The sequence below is a fragment of the Salmo trutta genome, chromosome 20, assembly GCF_901001165.1.
Source record: "Salmo trutta chromosome 20, fSalTru1.1, whole genome shotgun sequence".
Taxonomy (NCBI): Eukaryota; Metazoa; Chordata; class Actinopteri; order Salmoniformes; family Salmonidae; genus Salmo; species Salmo trutta.
Genome location: NC_042976.1, coordinates 15,167,953 through 15,186,815, shown reverse-complemented (window position 1 = coordinate 15,186,815; position 18,863 = coordinate 15,167,953). Strand labels below are relative to the sequence as shown.

Genomic DNA, 18,863 nt, shown 5'->3' with positions numbered 1-18,863 from the left:
TGGAGAAGAAGCTACTGCTTCTATGCTCTCTCAGGGTTCTTCAGAAATCTAAATAATTTCCCTTGATACTGATAGAATATGCCCACCAGTGGAGGGGAGGACGGCTCATAATAATGGCTGGAATGGAGCATATGAAATGGCATCAAACACATGGAAACCATGTGTTTGGTATATTTGATAACATTCCAATCATTCGGCTCCAGTCATTACCACGAGCCCATCCTCCCCAATTAAGGTGCCACCAACTTCCTGTGGTGCCCACACACACTTGAAGCTATTTGTGCTTAGGATTCCGAGCTGGTAGGTATGGTGGTGTGGGGGGTGTATGTGAATTAATGATTTCCTTTGTCATCGACACACACACACACACACACACACACACACACACACACACACACACACACACACACACACACACACGCCGTGTGGGATCACTACATCCTTTTTGGGTAAGAACATCTGACACAATTGTCAGTGCGCTCCTTTTCCTGGAACGTCTCACTCGCTCTCGCTCGGTCTCTCATCCTCTCACCGTAGGGGAGCTAGAGTGAGGGATGTGGTGAGGTATGTGATGGGATTCTCTGAGTCACACCCACACACTCTGTCCTCTTGGCCCCTGCTGAGAGTGTGTTTGTGTGATGTAGTCTGCCAGCTCCACACAAAACACACAGCAGAGTGAGGGAGAGAGCAGAAGGGAGAGAAGTGAGAGAGAACAGGAGAGAGAGGGAGAGAGCAGGAGAGAGAGGAGAAGAGTGAGAGAGAACAGGAGAGAGAGGGAGCGAGCAGGAGGGAGAGAGAGGGGGTGAGGGAGAGAGCAGGAGAAAGAGGAGAAGAGTGAGAGAGAACAGGAGAGAGAGGGAGCGAGCAGGAGGGAGAGAGAGGGGGTGAGGGAGAGAGCAGGAGAAAGAGGAGAAGAGTGAGAGAGAACAGGAGAGAGAGGGAGCGAGCAGGAGGGAGAGAGAGAGAATAAGGGAGAACAAAAGTAACTGGAGAGAGAGAGAGAGACAGAGAAAGCGAGATAGAGAGAGAGAGAGAGAGAGAGAGGGGGGAGATTGCTCTAGCTGCTTCCTTCATCTGCGTTCCTCTTTTAGTTTCCCTTTGGATGGTGTCATGCAGATACACTGTAAAACTTTTTTTCAAATTCTGGAATTTGATCTGTCGGAAATATGTATCTTTAAGGTGATCATACATTTAGCAGTAGGTTAGGAAATGGAACTCAGTTTCCAACTAATTTTGTGGGCAGTGTGCACTTAGCCTGTCTTCTCGAGAGAGCTCGAGAGAGTTTTTGTTTGATTCTTTCCAGTGTGTCATCTTCTTGCTTCTTATCTTCTTGCTTAATTTGGTGGGGTCTAATTGTTTTGCTGTCCTGGGACTCTGTGGGGTCTGTTTGTGTTTGTGAACAGAGCCCCAGAACTAGCTGGCTGAGAGGACACTTCTCTAGGTTCATTTCTCTGCAGGTGAGGGCTTTGTGATGGAATATGTAGGCATCACTTCCTTTTTGGTGGTTGTAGAATTGAACAGCTATTTTCTGGATTCTAGTGGGTATAGTCCTAATTCTGCTCTGCATGTATTGTTTGGGGTTTTGCGTTGCACACAAAGTATATTTTTGTAGAATTCTGCATGCAGAGTCTCAATTGGGTTTGTCCTATTTTGTGAATTATTGGTTGGTGAGTGGACCACATACCTCACAACCATAAAGGGCAATTGGTTCTATAACTGATTGAAGTATTTTAGCCAGGGATGTCGAGTTTATGTTCCTTTTGACGGCGTAGAAGGCCCTTCTTGCCTTGTTTCTCAGATCGATCAAATCCTTGTGGAAGTTACCTGTGGTGTTTATGTTTAAGCCACAGTAGGTGTAATACTCTGTGTGCTCTAGGGCAATGGTGTGGAGATGGAATTTGTATTCGTGGTCCTGGCAAGTGGATCTTTTTTGGAACACCATTATTTTTGTCTTACTGAGATTTACTGAAAGGGCCCAGGTCTGACAGAATCTATGCAGAAGAGCTAGATGCTGCTGTAGGCCCTCCTTGGTTGGGGACAGAAGGACCAGATCATCTACAAACAGTAGACATTTGATTTCTGAGTTCATCCCACGGCCCTGAGGAAAGAAATCTGTGTTTATTTGCCAATTTTAACTGCACACTTGTTGTTTGTGTAAATTGATTTTATAATGCAATATGTTTTTTTCCCCGCAACACTGCTTTCCATAAATTTGTATAGCAGACACTCATGCCAAATGGAATGAAAAGCTTTTTTGAAATCAACAAAGCTTTTGTTTTGGTTGGTTTGTTTGTCACTAAGGGTGTGCATGGTGTATACGTGGTCTGTTGTACGGTATTTTGGTAGAAAACCAATTTGACATTTGCTCAGGACATTGTTTTCACTGAGGAAATGTTGGAGTCTGCTGTTGATGATAGTGCAAAGGATTTTTCAGAGATTACTGTTGACGCAGATTCCATGGTAATTATTGGGGTAAAACTTGTCACCTCTTTTGTGGAATGGTGTGATCTGACCTTGATTCCAAATATTGGGGAAGAAGCCAGAGCTAAGGATAATGTTGAAGAGTTTAATAGCCATTTCAATTTGTGGTCTGTATATTTTATAATTTCATTTAGTATACCATCAACACCACAGGCCTTTTGGGTTGGAGGTTTTATATTTGGTCTTGTAGCTCATCCAATGTATTTGGAGAATCCAATGGGTTCTGGTAGTCTTTAGTAGTTGATTCTAAGTTTAGTATATGATCATGTACAGTATATGTTTTTGTTCGTGGTTTTTTGTTATATTTCCAAAAAGGTTGGATAAGTGGTTTATCCATACATCTCCATTTTGGATAGATAACTCTTCGTGTTGTTGACTGTTTAGTGTGTTCCAATTTTCCCAGAAGTGATTTGATTCAATGGATTTTTCAATCACATTGAGCTGTTTTCTGGCATGCTATTCCTTCTTTTATCTTACAGTATTTATGCATTGTTTTAGTATTTCACTAGAGCGAAGGCGTAAGCTAAGGTTTTCTGTGTCTGTGTTTTGTGGTTGGATAGGTCTCTCTCTCTACTCTGATGACCACTGTATGTATCCCCTTCCCTTTGTCTCTCCCTCTCAATCTCCCCTTTTCCTCTCCTCCACGCTTGCCTGCCCACTAATGTCTATGACAGGTGTTCTCCCAGGTGTCTGTTTGAATAGCCTGGGTCCGCCTTCAAAGCCAGCATCAGCACTTCCCCCTCCTCCCCCCTTCTCAGAGAAAACTAAAAGGTTTGTCCTCCCCCCTCTTTCCTCCCACGTCTCTCCCTTTTTTTCTCCCTTCTCCCCCCAGCAAGGGGAGAACTAAAAGGCCTGTCCTCACCCCTCTGTCCTCATCTCTCCCCTTCATCTCTCCTGACAGGAGCTGCGTGTTTTGCATGGGGAGGTGAGCTCCGTTGCTGGGCTGTTCCATTATAGTCCTCTAAGCAACACACAGGGTGACTCTAATAGCATCACATAGAGAGAGGGGCAGAGAGTGAGAGAGGGATGAAGAGAGACAGGGAAGAGAGAGAGAGACAGACAGACGAGGTAGGGACGCTCAAAAGGGATGTGGTTACAGGGATAACGGGTCAGCTTTGATAAAGACTGGGCTGCCATTAAAATGTATGAATAGGTCTGCTCTGACTGAATAGTGAAGTGGTTGTTACTCCAGTTACTTCTCAATCAATCAGAGACTCATTTCAACTAGAGGACAGCAGGTAATGTAGACTCACTTTCACCCCATTTCAATACCTGACCTCCATTTCAGGTCTGTGTGATTGTGTAGATTGTGCAGGGCTGAAGCCAGCCAACCCTTAGGTCCCCCGGGACTGGGTTGGATAGCTCTCTCCTGCTGCTGTGTATGGTTCAGGCTAACAGGCTAGCAGGCAGGAGGAGGAAGAGGAATAGTTTGAAGCAGCGTCCTTCCATCTCTTTAGGCATGCTGGCAGGCTCAGATCCTCTCCTACTAACTGGGCAGCAGCAATGTTCTGTACTCATCGATTTGGGCCCTGGCACACCTAATGACACCTCCAGTTAGAACAGAATGAAGAGGGAGCCACCTTGTTTATCCCCCAGCTCAAGACAAGACAATAAAGAGTGTGTGTGTGTGTGTGTGTGTGCACACGGGCGTACAGATGTTGAAAGACATGGTTCATTTCAGGACTGCCAGAACCATTTTACCGAGTACAGAAACAGTGTGCGAAACTCACCAACCCCAGTCCTCTTCCACAGACAAAAAAAGACAACAAGAGCATCAAAAACAAAGAACCACTGGGCACAGATGTCAGTTCAACGTCTAGTTTTGATTTACAGTTGGTTGAGTTGTCAACTAACGTGAATTCAACTTGAAATCCACAACAAAAAATGACCATGTCATTGGATTTAGGTTCAAAGGGTGAAAAAAAAGCCAAAATGTCCTTACGTTGATGTCTTTTTGATTATCCAATCAGTTTTCCACCTTGATTCAATGTCATCACATTGATTTATTTAGTTGAAATGATGTGGAAACAACATTGATTCAACCAGTTTTTGCCCAGTGGGGAAACATTAACATTGACACACTGGTGGCAGCTGCTCACATATGTCACTTTGTTGTGACTGTGCTGAAAGAGCACTTTTTCATAGAAGCCTAAGTCTGTGTGTGGTGACATGCTTTCATTCATCCATCCATCCATCCTTCTCAGTGCAGAGAAACAGGCCGCAGTGCTGTAGAATCAGACCAACATACAGCATTCACTCATTTCACTCAACCTCTCCCCTATATGTGCATTAGTATTTAAGTACTATATCTCTTGACACATTGATGAAAATAATCATGGCCTCTAAACATACTGGACCCTATTCCAACTAAACTACTGAAAGAGCTGTTTCCTGTGCTTGGCCCTCCTATGTTGAACATAATAAACGGCTCTCTATCCACCGGATGTGTACCAAACTCACTAAAAGTGGCAGTAATAAAGCCTCTCTTGAAAAAGCCAAACCTTGACCCAGAAAATATAAAAAAACTATCCTATATCGATTCTCCCATTCCTCTCCAAAAATTTTGAAAAGGCTGTTGCGCGGCAACTCACTGCCTTCCTGAAGACAAACAATGTATGCAAAACGCTTCAGTCTGGTTTTAGACTCCATCATAGCACTGAGACTGCACTTGTGGAGTTGGTAAATTACCTTTTAATGGCGTCAGATTGAGGCTCTGCATCTGTCCTCGTGCTCCTAGACCTTAGTGCTGCTTTTGATACCATCGATCACCACATTCTTTTGGAAAGATTGGAAACCCAAATTGGTCTACACGGACAAGTTCTGGCCTGGTTTAGATCTTATCTGTCGGAAAGATATCAGTTTGTCTCTGTGGATGGTTTGTCCTCTGACAAATCAACTGTACATTTCGGTGATGCTTAAGGTTCCGTTTTAGGACCACTATTGTTTTCACTATATATTTTACCTCTTGGTGATGTCATTCGAAAACATAATGTTAACTTTCACTGCTATGCGGATGACACACAGCTGTACATTTCGATGAAACTTGGTGAAGCCCCAAAATTGACCTCCCTGGAAGCCTGTGTTTCAGACATAAGGAAGTGGACGGCTGCAAATGTTCTACATTTAAACTCGGACAAAACAGAGATGCTTGTTCTAGGTCCCAAGAAACAAAGAGATCTTCTGTTGAATCTGACAATTAATCTTGATGGTTGTACAGTCGTCTCAAATAAAACTGTGAAGGACCTCGGCGTTACTCTAGACCCTGATCGCTCTTTTGACGAACATGTCAAGACTGTTTCAAGGACAGCTTTTTTCCATCTATGTAACAAAAATCAGAAACTTTCTGTCCAAAAATGATGCAGAAAAATGAATCCATGCTTTTGTCACTTCTAGGTTAGACTACTGCAATGCTCTACTTTCTGGCTACCCGGATAAAGCACTAAATAAACTTCAGATAGTGCTAAACACGGATGCTAGAATTTTGACTAGAACCAAAAGATTTGATCATATCACTCCAGTGCTAGCCTCTCTACACTGGCTTCCTGTTAAGGCAAGGGCTTGCTCCTACCTATCTTCCGATTTGGTCCTACCGTACATACCTACATGAACGCTACGGTCACAAGACTGCAGCAAACAGCTGGAGGCAGGGCTTTCTCCTATAGAGCTCCATTTTTATGGAATGGTCTGCCTACCCATGTGAGAGATGCAGACTCGGTCTCAACCTGTAAGTCTTTATTGAAGACTCATCTCTTCAGTAGGTCCTATGATTGAGTGTAGTCTGGCCCAGGAGTGTGAAGGTGAACGGAAAGGCACTGGAACAACGAACCGCCCTTGCTGTCTCTGCCTGGCCGGTTCCCCTCTCTCCACTGGGATTCTCTGCCTCTAACTCTATTACAGGGGCTGAGTCACTGGCTTACTGGTGCTCTTCCATGCTGTCCGTAGGAGGGGTGCGTCACTTGAGTGGGTTATGTCACTGACGTGATCTTCCTGTCCGGGTTGGCGCCCCCCCCTTGGGTTGTGCCGTGGCGGAGATCTTTGTGGGCTATACTCGGCCTTGTCTCAGGATGGTAAGTTGGTGGTTGAAGTTATCCCTCTAGTGGTGTGGGGGCTGTGCTTTGGCTAAGTGGGTGGGGTTATATCCTGCCTGTTTGGCCCTGTCCGGGGGTATCGTCGGATGGGGCCACAGTGTCTCCCGACCCCTCCTGTCTCAGCCTCCAGTATTTATGCTGCAGTAGTTTATGTGTCGGGGGGCTAGGGTCAGTCTGTTATATCTGGAGTATTTCTCCTGTCTTATCCGGTGTCCTGTGTGAATTTAAGTATGCTCTCTCTAATTCTCTCTCTTTCTTTCTCTCTCTCGTAGGACCTGAGCCCTAGGACCATGCCTCAGGACTACCTGGCCTGATGACTCCTTGCTGTCCCCAGTCCACTTGGCCGTGCTGCTGCTCCAGTTTCAACTATTCTGCCTGTGGCTATGGAACCCTGACCTGTTCACTGGACGTGCTACCTGTCCCAGAGTGGTAGAGATACTCTGAATGATCGGCTATGAAAAGCCAACTGACATTTACTCCTGAGATGCTGACCTGTTGCACCCTCGACATCCACTGTGATTATTATTATTTGACGCTGCTGGTCATTTATGAACATTTGAACATCTTGGCCATGTTCTGTTATAATCTCTACCTGGCACAGCCAGAAGAGGACTGGCCACCCCTCATAGCCTGGTTCCTCTCTAGGTTTCTTTCTAGGTTATGGCCTTTCTAGGGAGATTATCCTAGCCACCGTGCTTCTACACCTGCATTGCTTGCTGTTTGGGGTTTTAGGCTGGGTTTCTGTACAGCATTTTGTGACAGCTGATGTAAGGGCTTTATAAATACATTTGATTTGATTTAGTCATGCCTGGGTTCAAATAGTGCTTGTGTTCTTTCAAGGACTTTGAGTGTTTGAGTCTTGCTGGAGTGCCAGATGGACGGGGTTGGACACTTTTGGAACTATTACAATAGTCTTGGCTCTGGTCTGGGCACATGCTCTTTAGCTAACAGCTCACAGACACAGTGCAGGTAGGCTAGTCTACATGAGATTATTATTGATAAGAGCGCAAATATTTGTATTTGTCAACGGCAGTCAAGCATCAATCATCATGTCACCAGTATCAGACCCACAATATTATTGGAAAGAAGCATCAAGACCGGCAGGAACCTTCGTCACCGTGTAGCCTAATAAACTGCATGGTTTCCCGAGTCGTAGTGGGAGGACCACATATCATATTGCGTGACTCCAAGTTTACTTCGATGATGGTTATTATATCAATATTTGAGCATAAAAATGTTTCCACCGCCATTTCTAGCATAATTCATTTTACCAACACAAAAATATCCCACCGTGTCAAACTAACAAATTATCTGTCGGCATTTATAAAATTGTACCAAAACGTAAATTTGTAACATTTTTTTTATTACCTTTATTTAACTAGGCAAGTCAGTTAAGAACACATTCTTATTCACAATGACAGCCTAGGAACAGTGGGTTAACTGCCTTGTTCAGGGGCAGAACAACAGATTTTTACCTTGTCAGCTCAGGGGTTTGATCTAGCAACCTTTCAGTTACTAGTTCAACGCTCTAACCACTAGGCTACCTGCCGCCCGAGTATAACTTCACTCGCATAAAAACTGTGGATGGAAACGTGGTTTGTGATGTACAATCTCCAGGGCTGGAATACTAAAAACAGGTCCCACACCACCATGAGCCTTCTCTACCTGATGCACTGTAATCCCACAGTAGACCTCTGTAACAGTAGCTACCTCCATATAGACATCACACCAAACACTCCCTCTTTCACCACTCCACCATCATCCTAGGAGATGAAAACACTCCAGTCCCAAAACCACAGAATCAATACCAGCAAGCCAACTGCTGCCAGGAAAGTTAAAGAGAGGAGCGGCAGAACAGAGGAGTAGAGAGAGGAGGAAAGAGGCAGAGAAGGAGAGAAAGAGAGCAGGTTTGGGAGCCCAGCGGAAGAGAGGAGCGCTGGCTGCAGACAGATAAGTGTGGTTTGTTAAAGACCACTGACAGGGTTCGGTAGGCTACTTTCTAAATGTAACCCATTACAGTTACGTGTCCAAAATGGTCATCAGTAACGTCATTTTGAGACTACCCAAAATCAGTGAAGGGGTTCGGTATGAAGTACTCTCCCTTCTAGATGTGCTGGGTGGTACCACCTCAAGGAAGAGATTCAGTATGAAGTACACTCCCTTCTAGATGTGCTGGGTGGTACCACCTCAAGGAAGAGGTTCAGTATGAAGTACACTCCCTTCTAGATGTGCTGGGTGGTACCACCTCAAGGAAGAGATTCAGTATGAAATACACTCCCTTCTAGATGTGCTGGGTGGTACCACCTCAAGGAAGAGATTCAGTATGAAGTACACTCCCTTCTAGATGTGCTGGGTGGTACCACCTCAAGGAAGAGATTCGTTATGAAGTACACTCCCTTCTAGATGTGCTGGGTGGTACCACCTCAAGGAAGAGATTCAGTATGAAGTACACTCCCTTCTAGATGTGCTGGGTGGTACCACCTCAAGGAAGAGATTCAGTATGAAGTACACTCCCTTCTAGATGTGCTGGGTGGTACCACCTCAAGGAAGAGATTCAGTATGAAATACACTCCCTTCTAGATGTGCTGGGTGGTACCACCTCAAGGAAGAGGTTCAGTATGAAGTACACTCCCTTCTAGATGTGCTGGGTGGTACCACCTCAAGGAAGAGATTCAGTATGAAGTACACTCCCTTCCAGATGTGCTGGGTGGTACCACCTCAAGGAAGAGGTTCGTTATGAAGTACACTCCCTTCTAGATGTGCTGGGTGGTACCACCTCAAGGAAGAGATTCAGTATGAAGTACACTCCCTTCTAGATGTGCTGGGTGGTACCACCTCAAGGAAGAGATTCAGTATGAAGTACACTCCCTTCTAGATGTGCTGGGTGGTACCACCTCAAGGAAGAGATTCGTTATGAAGTACACTCCCTTCTAGATGTGCTGGGTGGTACCACCTCAAGGAAGAGATTCAGTATGAAATACACTCCCTTCTAGATGTGCTGGGTGGTACCACCTCAAGGAAGAGATTCAGTATGAAGTACACTCCCTTCTAGATGTGCTGGGTGGTACCACCTCAAGGAAGAGATTCAGTATGAAGTACACTCCCTTCTAGATGTGCTGGGTGGTACCACCTCAAGGAAGAGATTCAGTATGAAATACACTCCCTTCTAGATGTGCTGGGTGGTACCACCTCAAGGAAGAGATTCAGTATGAAATACACTCCCTTCTAGATGTGCTGGGTGGTACCACCTCAAGGAAGAGATTCAGTATGAAATACACTCCCTTCTAGATGTGCTGGGTGGTACCACCTCAAGGAAGAGATTCAGTATGAAGTACACTCCCTTCTAGATGTGCTGGGTGGTACCACCTCAAGGAAGAGATTCAGTATGAAGTACACTCCCTTCTAGATGTGCTGGGTGGTACCACCTCAAGGAAGAGATTCGTTATGAAGTACACTCCCTTCTAGATGTGCTGGGTGGTACCACCTCAAGGAAGAGATTCAGTATGAAGTACACTCCCTTCTAGATGTGCTGGGTGGTACCACCTCAAGGAAGAGATTCAGTATGAAGTACACTCCCTTCTAGATGTGCTGGGTGGTACCACCTCAAGGAAGAGATTCAGTATGAAGTACACTCCCTTCTAGATGTGCTGGGTGGTACCACCTTAAGGAAGAGGTTCAGTATGAAGTACACTCCCTTCTAGATGTGCTGGGTGGTACCACCTCAAGGAAGAGATTCAGTATGAAGTACACTCCCTTCTAGATGTGCTGGGTGGTACCACCTCAAGGAAGAGATTCAGTATGAAGTACACTCCCTTCCAGATGTGCTGGGTGGTACCACCTCAAGGAAGAGATTCAGTATGAAGTACACTCCCTTCCAGATGTGCTGGGTGGTACCACCTCAAGGAAGAGGTTCGTTATGAAGTACACTCCCTTCTAGATGTGCTGGGTGGTACCACCTCAAGGAAGAGATTCAGTATGAAGTACACTCCCTTCTAGATGTGCTGGGTGGTACCACCTCAAGGCTCACTATAAAAGCAGGTGACAGCGTGCTTTATTTGGCAATGGCCTTGGTAAGTGGAGTGTAGTAATACATTTTGCATGATGATTCCTTGACTAAATTCAAAAGGCAGTTAGGCACATTTCCGCATATGACTTAATTCAACGTTTTTGCTTACCGTTTCACAGACATCTATATCTTTATGAAGAGAACTAAATGTAGGCTATGAGGATTATACATGTTTATATTCGTAGCTCCATCCATCGTAACAAGAAATAGATGACAATGGTGGTCATGTCAAGTCATTGTATTTTTCCCCAACTGCTATGACTGATTGGTGGTGCAGTATGCTAAGACAGTTGGCTCATATTTGTGAGTTCTAATACCACATTGGGCATATATTTATAGATTAAAAATAATAATACTAATAACCCCTTTTTCGTGGTATCCAATTGGTAGTTACAGTCTTGTCTCATCACTGCAACTCCCGTACAGACTCAGGAGAGGCATGCGTCCTCTGAAACACAGCCCAACCAAGCCGCACTGCTTCTTGAGACAATGCCCACTTAACCCAGAAGCCAGCCACACCAATGTGTCAGAGGAAACACCGTACACCTGGCAAACGTGTCAGCATGCACTGCACCCGGCCCACCACAGGAGTCGCTAGTGCACGATGGGACAAGGACATCCCTGCCAGCCAAACCCTCCCCTAACCCCGATGACGCTGGGCCAATTGTGCTCCAACTGGTGTCCAGTTGCGGCCGGCTGCAACAGAGCCTGGACTCGAACCCAGAATCTCTAGCGGCACAGCAATGCAGTGCCTTAGACCACTGTGCCCCTCGGGTAGATATATATATTTTTTCAAATCCTTTATTTACATTATTTATCTCCTGCCACACACTTCTAATTCTGAAAAGTGAAAGTATACCTGTGAGAGGGGTCACCCTGGTAGTAGTTGTAGGTTTTTATACAGTACCCAAGACCAATCTGTGAGTTAATTTGACCATTGGAAAAAGAGCTACTGTGTAAATACTGCAATGCGGTTGGATTGAATTAATCTTCATTTCCAATGTGATGATTGCACTTTTCTTCCCAACACAATACCGCAATAAATGTGAGTCCACATTTATTTTCCATCCCCCATGGGGGATTTGAATTTACACCGCAAGTGGCAATAGATGTCAGCAACTAAGTGCCTCACCACTGTGAACTAAATGTCCAGAGCCGTATTTGCTTATGATGCACATCATTTTATTATCAGAGCGTGCCAGTGGACTTCTGGTATATTTTAGTGAGAAACTTTTGGAATCAGGTACAACTACCTTTACCCACCCCCAAAATGAATATTTATTAGCAATTCCCCCCAACCACTACTTCTCACCTGAATGCATGTTTTGAAAATTTGAAGCGGTAAGGGCAAAGACAGAAATTGGGGTTGAGAGTTACATTTGAAGAGGCATAAGATGACGACAAAAAGGATCCACCAAACGCATTTGGTGTGTCATCATAGTGGACTGATTTGTGGTCAGACTCGTTCGAGTGGAATTAACTTAAAACTGGCACCTTTTTTCCAAGGCTGAACTAAATGTCTTTGAGAAAACAGAAATGATGTCATAATGTACTTTTACGCAAACATCCTTTTGGAATTGAAAAGTAATCTAAGTAATCAGAGTTTTTCAAAAGTATCCAATCTGATTACAATATTTTTGCTGGAATAACTGATTAGTTCGTTTTTTGTAATCAGATTATATGTAACTGGACAACACACACACACACAGCAGCAAGAGAAGAGAGGAGGTGGACTTATTTTACCTGGATGAGAGACACGTTGTTGAGACTCAATCTGAAGAGGAAGTTTCTGTGTAAACATGACAGAGAGGAAATAACAGTTTAAACAAACAGTTAATAAACACTCAGTTTACATGGCAGTTGTGTGTGTTTTCTGTTACAGTGAGTCAGAAATGGCACCACAGGTCCCAGAGTGGTTTGGCGGGGCCCATAGTTTTTCCTAATCTGGTATCCTAACCAGGTAAACCTCTGGACCTTACACAATATGAAGTGATTAATCTGTTGTAAAAAGGTTTAATACGGGCTATGATGGGACCAGATTTTGTCTATTCAGGTCACATGGTTAAAAAAAATAATAATGGCCTTGTCGAGGATGAAAACTCTGCAACCGTGAAGTCCCTTACGGAAAAAACGACATGAATTTCACATATGATAACGTGTTTTTGTAACACTTGACATGTGACATTTCGCATGTCAAATCATGTGTTTTTGGAACACTTCACATGACATTTTCTTGAGTGTATTTTTAACAAGGTTGAGATATACTTTGAAGTTCAAAGTGTAGGAATACAGGTGAAATTATTTCATGATACAGACATGGTGGCGTAGAAGGAAGATTGGAATGCCATGAACCTGCCATGAACCAAGAGGTTGTGAGTTCAAATCCCAGATAAGGACATGTTGAATAATAATGCCTCTATAAATAAACTAACACAGTGTACAAAACATTAGGAACATATGACTTAGACTGACTAGGTGAAAGCTATGATCCCTTATTGACGTCACTTGTTAAATCCACGTCAAATCAGTGTAGATGAAGGGGAGGAGACAGGTTAAAGGATTTTTAGGCATTGAGACATGGATTGTGTATATGTGCCATTCAGAGGGTGAATGAGCAAGACAAAATATTAAAGTGCCTTTGAACGGGATATGGTAGTAGGTGCCAGGCGCATCGGTTTAAGTATGTTAAGAACTGCAACGTTGCTGGGTTTTTCACGCTCAACAGTTTTGCATGTGTATCAAGAATGGTCCACTACCCAAAAGACATCCAGCCAACTTTACACAACTGTGGGAAGCATTGGAGTCTAAATGGGCCATAATCCCTTCGGAATGCTTTCGACACCTTGTACAGTCCATGCCCCGACAAATTGAGGCTCTTCTGAAGGCAAATGGGGGTGCAACTCCATATTAGTGTTTGTACCCTCAGTGTACATCATGTATGTCAAAGTGAGTGAAATATGTAAGTTGAAAACACTAAATGTTAAAAGCACTATGTGTATCATAACTCATTTTTGTTTGCATGGCATCTCCTGTGAAAATCCACATGTGAAATATAATCACATGTGAAGTGTTCCCTACAACAAAATGGTCTCACATGTGCAAAACATGGGGAAATGTCACGTGAAATAATGTGTTTTTTTCTGTAAGGGATTTTCTGTAATTTTTCTGTAATTTGCTCCAATACAATATGAATTGTATTGGAGCAAATTGGGGTTACGTGCCTTGCTCAAGGGCACATGGACAGTTTTTTCCCCTTGTCAGCTCTGGTATTCAAACCAACGACCTTGTGCTCTAAATGCTAGGCTACCAAGGACTAGGGAGGTTTCCTACACAGACAGAGAAAGCAACATGATTGGACAATAAAAAACTCACAGGGCTGAGTTTGTTTTATGTAGTCCTGCCCTATGCAACCATAGACCTAATGAAATATTTACAGTCTGTCAGCTATTGTGTTTATTGATGAATTCCAGTTAATAATTTGGGTAGCCTAGTCAGCCCAAGTTTAAATATTAACCAAATTTGATCCCATTAGTATTTTACCACAATCAATTGTCTATAAATACACACCGCTTCGTTTACCCTGACCAGAGAGACGCATAGCAGGCTAGACTATGCAACTGCTGTTGTTAGTAGGCTATAGTTGGCCAGACTTAAAAATAGTCTTGTTTCCACGCAATACAGCATATCAGATCGCTAAGGTTTAGGTGTATAGGATATTACATTTATGAATGAGTTTTTGCTTGTGTCTGTTGAGAGTGATGTGTTATCACGCTTACTAAATACAGTGGGGGAAAAAAGTATTTGATCCCCTGCTGATTTTGTACGTTTTCCCAATTACAAAGAAATGATCAGTCTATAATTTTAATAGTAGGTTTATTTGAACAGTGAGAGACAGAATAACAACAAAAAAATCCTGAAAAACACATGTCAAAAATGTTATAAAATGATTTGCATTTTAATGAGGGAAATAAGTATTACTTTTTTCCCTCACTGTAGCTTGTTAATCAAACAACTCTAGCCCAGACATTAGAGTTTATTTGCAGCTTCTGGCTTCATTTGAAAATAAAAGTCTAGAGCTTGTTTTAGAACTGCATTCAATAATGACGTTACACCAGTAGATGACGTAGTATAGGCTTGGACATTCAGCAAATGACTTGTGTGAGAAGGATAAAGACAACCTTGTCTAGAATAACCACCTGAGCTGCAAAATAGAAAGTAAATGATTTAGGCTAGGCCTATTCCACTATCTAAATATGCCATGCTGTTGTGTGTTATTTAATGGCCATATAATTGCATAATTTGTTTTTATAGCTGTGTGGGGCTACTGTGGTGATCATGTAACCTAATGAATCACACTTTTTCCAGTATTTGAGAGCACAGACTGCAGGCCTTATATTAGGCATTTTGACTGTTGTATTAATGAATTCCACTCTGTATGTAGGCTTGTTATAGCCCTTTGCGTTCCACAACCCCATCACACAGAGGCTATATCCATATCAATAAATGAGACAAAACAAAATATTGATTAAGTCTTGGCTATAACCTGTCCTGAGTGAAATAGCCAAGGGGTCCCAAATGGTCAAGACTATCTATAGCCTATTCTTATTGGCTGATCTGTTTACCCTATCAGCCACTGCATATTCCTCTTCAACTACTTAGTTTAACATTTATTCAGAGGGCTATATATCGAGGCCTGTGAGCTAAGGTCTTTTTTTAAAGGGACCCCTATTATAAAACACAAATAGAGTTAAAAAATTATTCTGCAAGATACCATTACACTAAAGTTGAAGGGCTACTTTTTATTTGGATCGGCCTAAATTAAACAATGAATTATTAAAGTGATAGGCTAAAGAACTTTAGATAATTTTGAATACACACATGGATTTCAATAAACAAATGGGTAAGACTGTTCTATTCTCTTTGATTTAATTCCTATTGCAACTCAGGCTTACTGACTGACTAAATTGAATGAAGGATGAATTATATGTTAAAATAGAGGCCTACATTAGGGTATAATGACTATGGCTGCATGCCTCCAGAAGGGCATCTTCTGAGGCTGAGGGGTGCTTTTCCAAAGGCGCATGGTGCTGTGATGCTGCATGGAGATCACAAGCTCTTCAACTGGGCAGCAGTGTTGCGATGGAGGGAATAGCCTATACAGACACTACCTACATTAAGACCACTGCAACAGAGGTTTTGTTAGTGTGGGAATGAGCTTGTGCCAGACTTAGCCTACGTTTAACCTCTCACTTGTTCATTTCAAAGTCCATATGTTTCATATAAATCATGAAAAATTTGTTTAAATTCATATTAACCGCTCATGCAGAATATGCTTTGGCAAGATTAAGTGATTTAATAAAATATCCAAATATCCAATAAAAATATATTTTGAGTGACTCCAGTGGTCATACATAATTCATAGATTCACCAAACATCTCTTATCATTCTATATACTACTGGTTATGATTCATTATTCCTGGTAGATACTACTGGTTATGATTTATTATTCCTGGTAGATACTACTGGTTATGATCCATTATTCCTGGTAGATACTACTGGTTATGATTCATTATTCCTGGTAGATACTACTGGTTTTGATTCATTATTCCTGGTAGATACTACTGGTTTTGATTCATTATTCCTGGTAGATACTACTGGTTTTGATTCATTATTCCTGGTAGATACAACTGGTTTTGATTCATTATTCCTGGTAGATACTACTGGTTTTGATTAATTATTCCTGGTAGATACTACTGGTTTTGATTAATTATTCCTGGTAGATACTACTGGTTTTGATTCAGTATTCCTGGTAGATACTACTGGCTATGATTACAGACAGAGCCCAGAGAATGGGATGGTGCAGTATTGAATCTGTCATATTTTGATAAGGTGCATGCATGGGAATGTCCACGTCACCCAGAGATATGCCCATGCTTTAGAGATACACACGGACTGAAACTTCACTGTTGTAGGCATAATACAGCTAGTGCTGCCTAGATTTATGCTGCCAAACAAATCCATTACATTAGCTACACTTATGTGAAGTAAACTCAACTGAGGGGTAATAGAGAATGGAGACTTAACTTGAAAACGTGCAGGATACCTCTTTTCGGTTTCTCTGACTTCAGTTTTTTTATACTGTGGTACGCTTGTTCACGTAGCACTCCTCACAGGCAGTTTGGTGTATGTTTTTTGTTGAGATGAAACTGCTAAAACTCTGAAAGGTATTATTGTACGTCAGAATTGCAACAAGATTTGTTCAAGCCTAAAATTTGTATCTATAATCAGAAAATGGTCATTGTATGTTCACAGGTGAAATTTCATGTTTATGTTTCACGCATGGCTTTTCTTACGATCTAACAATTTACGTATGGATTTTCTTACAATCTTAACGATACGCATGTTCAACCTTTCGGCAGCTAACTCGCTCCATACCCATGGTCAATTTGGTTTGACATTTGATATCCCTATGGGGCTAGTTAGAGATCATCAGTAAATTACACAAAGTACACGTGACAATAATTTAAAGTCAATAGCTTCAAACTTCAATGAGTTACAAACCTCAAACCAACTATAAATTGTAGAAATTCATATACAAATATTGAAAGCATTTCATGAGAAAACTAAAAGAACTTGGCCACACCAACCGGCTGAAGCTAATTGGACAAAGAAGTTAGCTAGCTTGTTAGCTAGTCTAGGCTAGCTCCAGACACAAGACCTGGTTAGACTGTTTCAAATGATCTAGAAGGGTGAGTGACTAACAGTGTGCTGTTTTGGCAGAGTGAAAGTACAAACGCTTCGCATGTTCGAACACCCACATCAAAACACGCCTCCATGGCCCAAATCTGGTTCTCAGTCTCATTTCCTGATGAGGATAATTGAACCAAGGTTAAATCAGGAAGTTCAGACCCCCTTTAAAACATGATTACCATTTTTGAATTTATTTAAACATTGTCTATGATAGAAGGTGAGGAATTCTCTGCAGCAGCAGGGCCAAGCAGAGTGTTTTGCTTAAGTGACAAATGAACAACATGCATTCTTACCTTGCACCCACTATCAGCTCATTCCTGGTCAGATCAAGGGTCAGTTGGGAGTAGTCTCTCACGCCCGGGTGGGAGAAAATAGAGATCCAAGGACTCAGGGCTGAAAGAGAGGAAGAAAAGAGAACGCAAGGGATAGAGAGTGAAAGAGAGAGAAAACGAAAGAGAGAGTTAAGTAAAGTTAAGGACTACAAAGAATGTTTCTCTACTATATTGTAACAAGATGAATCAGTCTTCTGTTGAGCTCCTGGGGCAGCCTGTTCAGTCGAGTTAAATTGAAGGTGACAGCAACATGAGTAACGTCTCTGAAATAAATCTAATAAGAGAGATTCGGAACACTTCTAATTCACATTGAAGTGGGTTACGATAGATGTCCTGAAAACACACTGGAATCACTGATATGGTTGTCATGATCTATTTTGTGTTGTTATAGGTCCAAAACAGTGTAGCTTTCTTTATATTGTCATTAAAAAAAACAGCCCATTATCACCGATTTCACCTTTGCATAGGCTTTCAGTTGGTCAATAATGAAGTAGCCTCACTTGATGTCTTACAGGTGCAAAAATGTCTGTCAGTGTGAAACTACCTATATGTTGTGGCTTGCAGCAGCGAAGGAGTGAGTGGGTAGATTGTGATTGTGTCCAGCTACTGGTAACCCCCCTCTGCCGAGACCCCAGTAGGATCCAGCAGAGAGGGACAATGCTGTCTAAGACCATATCAAGCCTACGGAGCCTAACGCAACCAGTCAAAAAGAGCCCTTCCAGGAAACACGCCACTCCACAGCACCCGCTGCTTCAGACAGTTGACAGTCGCTTTCACAAATCAAAAACAATTTCTCCCGGCAGAGTCACAGGAAGTCACACAATGCGCCTTGTAGAGTGGCGGGTCCAGAAAGTGCTCAGCTGATCTCCATGTGATCTGAGCGTGGGTTTGCTAAATGGATTTCACCACATGGGAGATTCACCTTGCAATGGTATTTGTTATTTTTATGTGTAGAACACAATATTGAAGTGGTTGGTTGCTTGGATTCAGCATTGCAGTGTGTTTAGTAGCATATAACATGACAGAAAAACTGACACATTTTTTTGTTGTTGTTATTCCCAGAATAATTGTGTTTATTTTGGCCCCCTGCAAAGACAACCTTGGACATCTTAAGTTTGTTTACTGCATAAAAAAAATGCATTTACC

General features: G+C 42.6%; 1 protein-coding gene across 7 annotated transcripts in view; it reads right to left on the bottom strand.

Annotated features, from left to right (window-relative positions):
• LOC115155608 (semaphorin-5B) overlaps nt 1-18,863 on the bottom strand; it is a 311,769-nt gene that overhangs the window by 143,832 nt on the left and 149,074 nt on the right. For all 7 annotated transcript variants that reach the window (XM_029702384.1, XM_029702388.1, XM_029702382.1 and 4 more), the window contains exons 4-5: nt 17,679-17,778; nt 12,379-12,424 (exon numbers count right to left, since the gene is read on the bottom strand). In XM_029702384.1, coding sequence (XP_029558244.1) covers nt 12,379-12,424; nt 17,679-17,778 — 146 coding nt within the window. The remainder of the gene's footprint in view (nt 1-12,378; nt 12,425-17,678; nt 17,779-18,863) is intronic.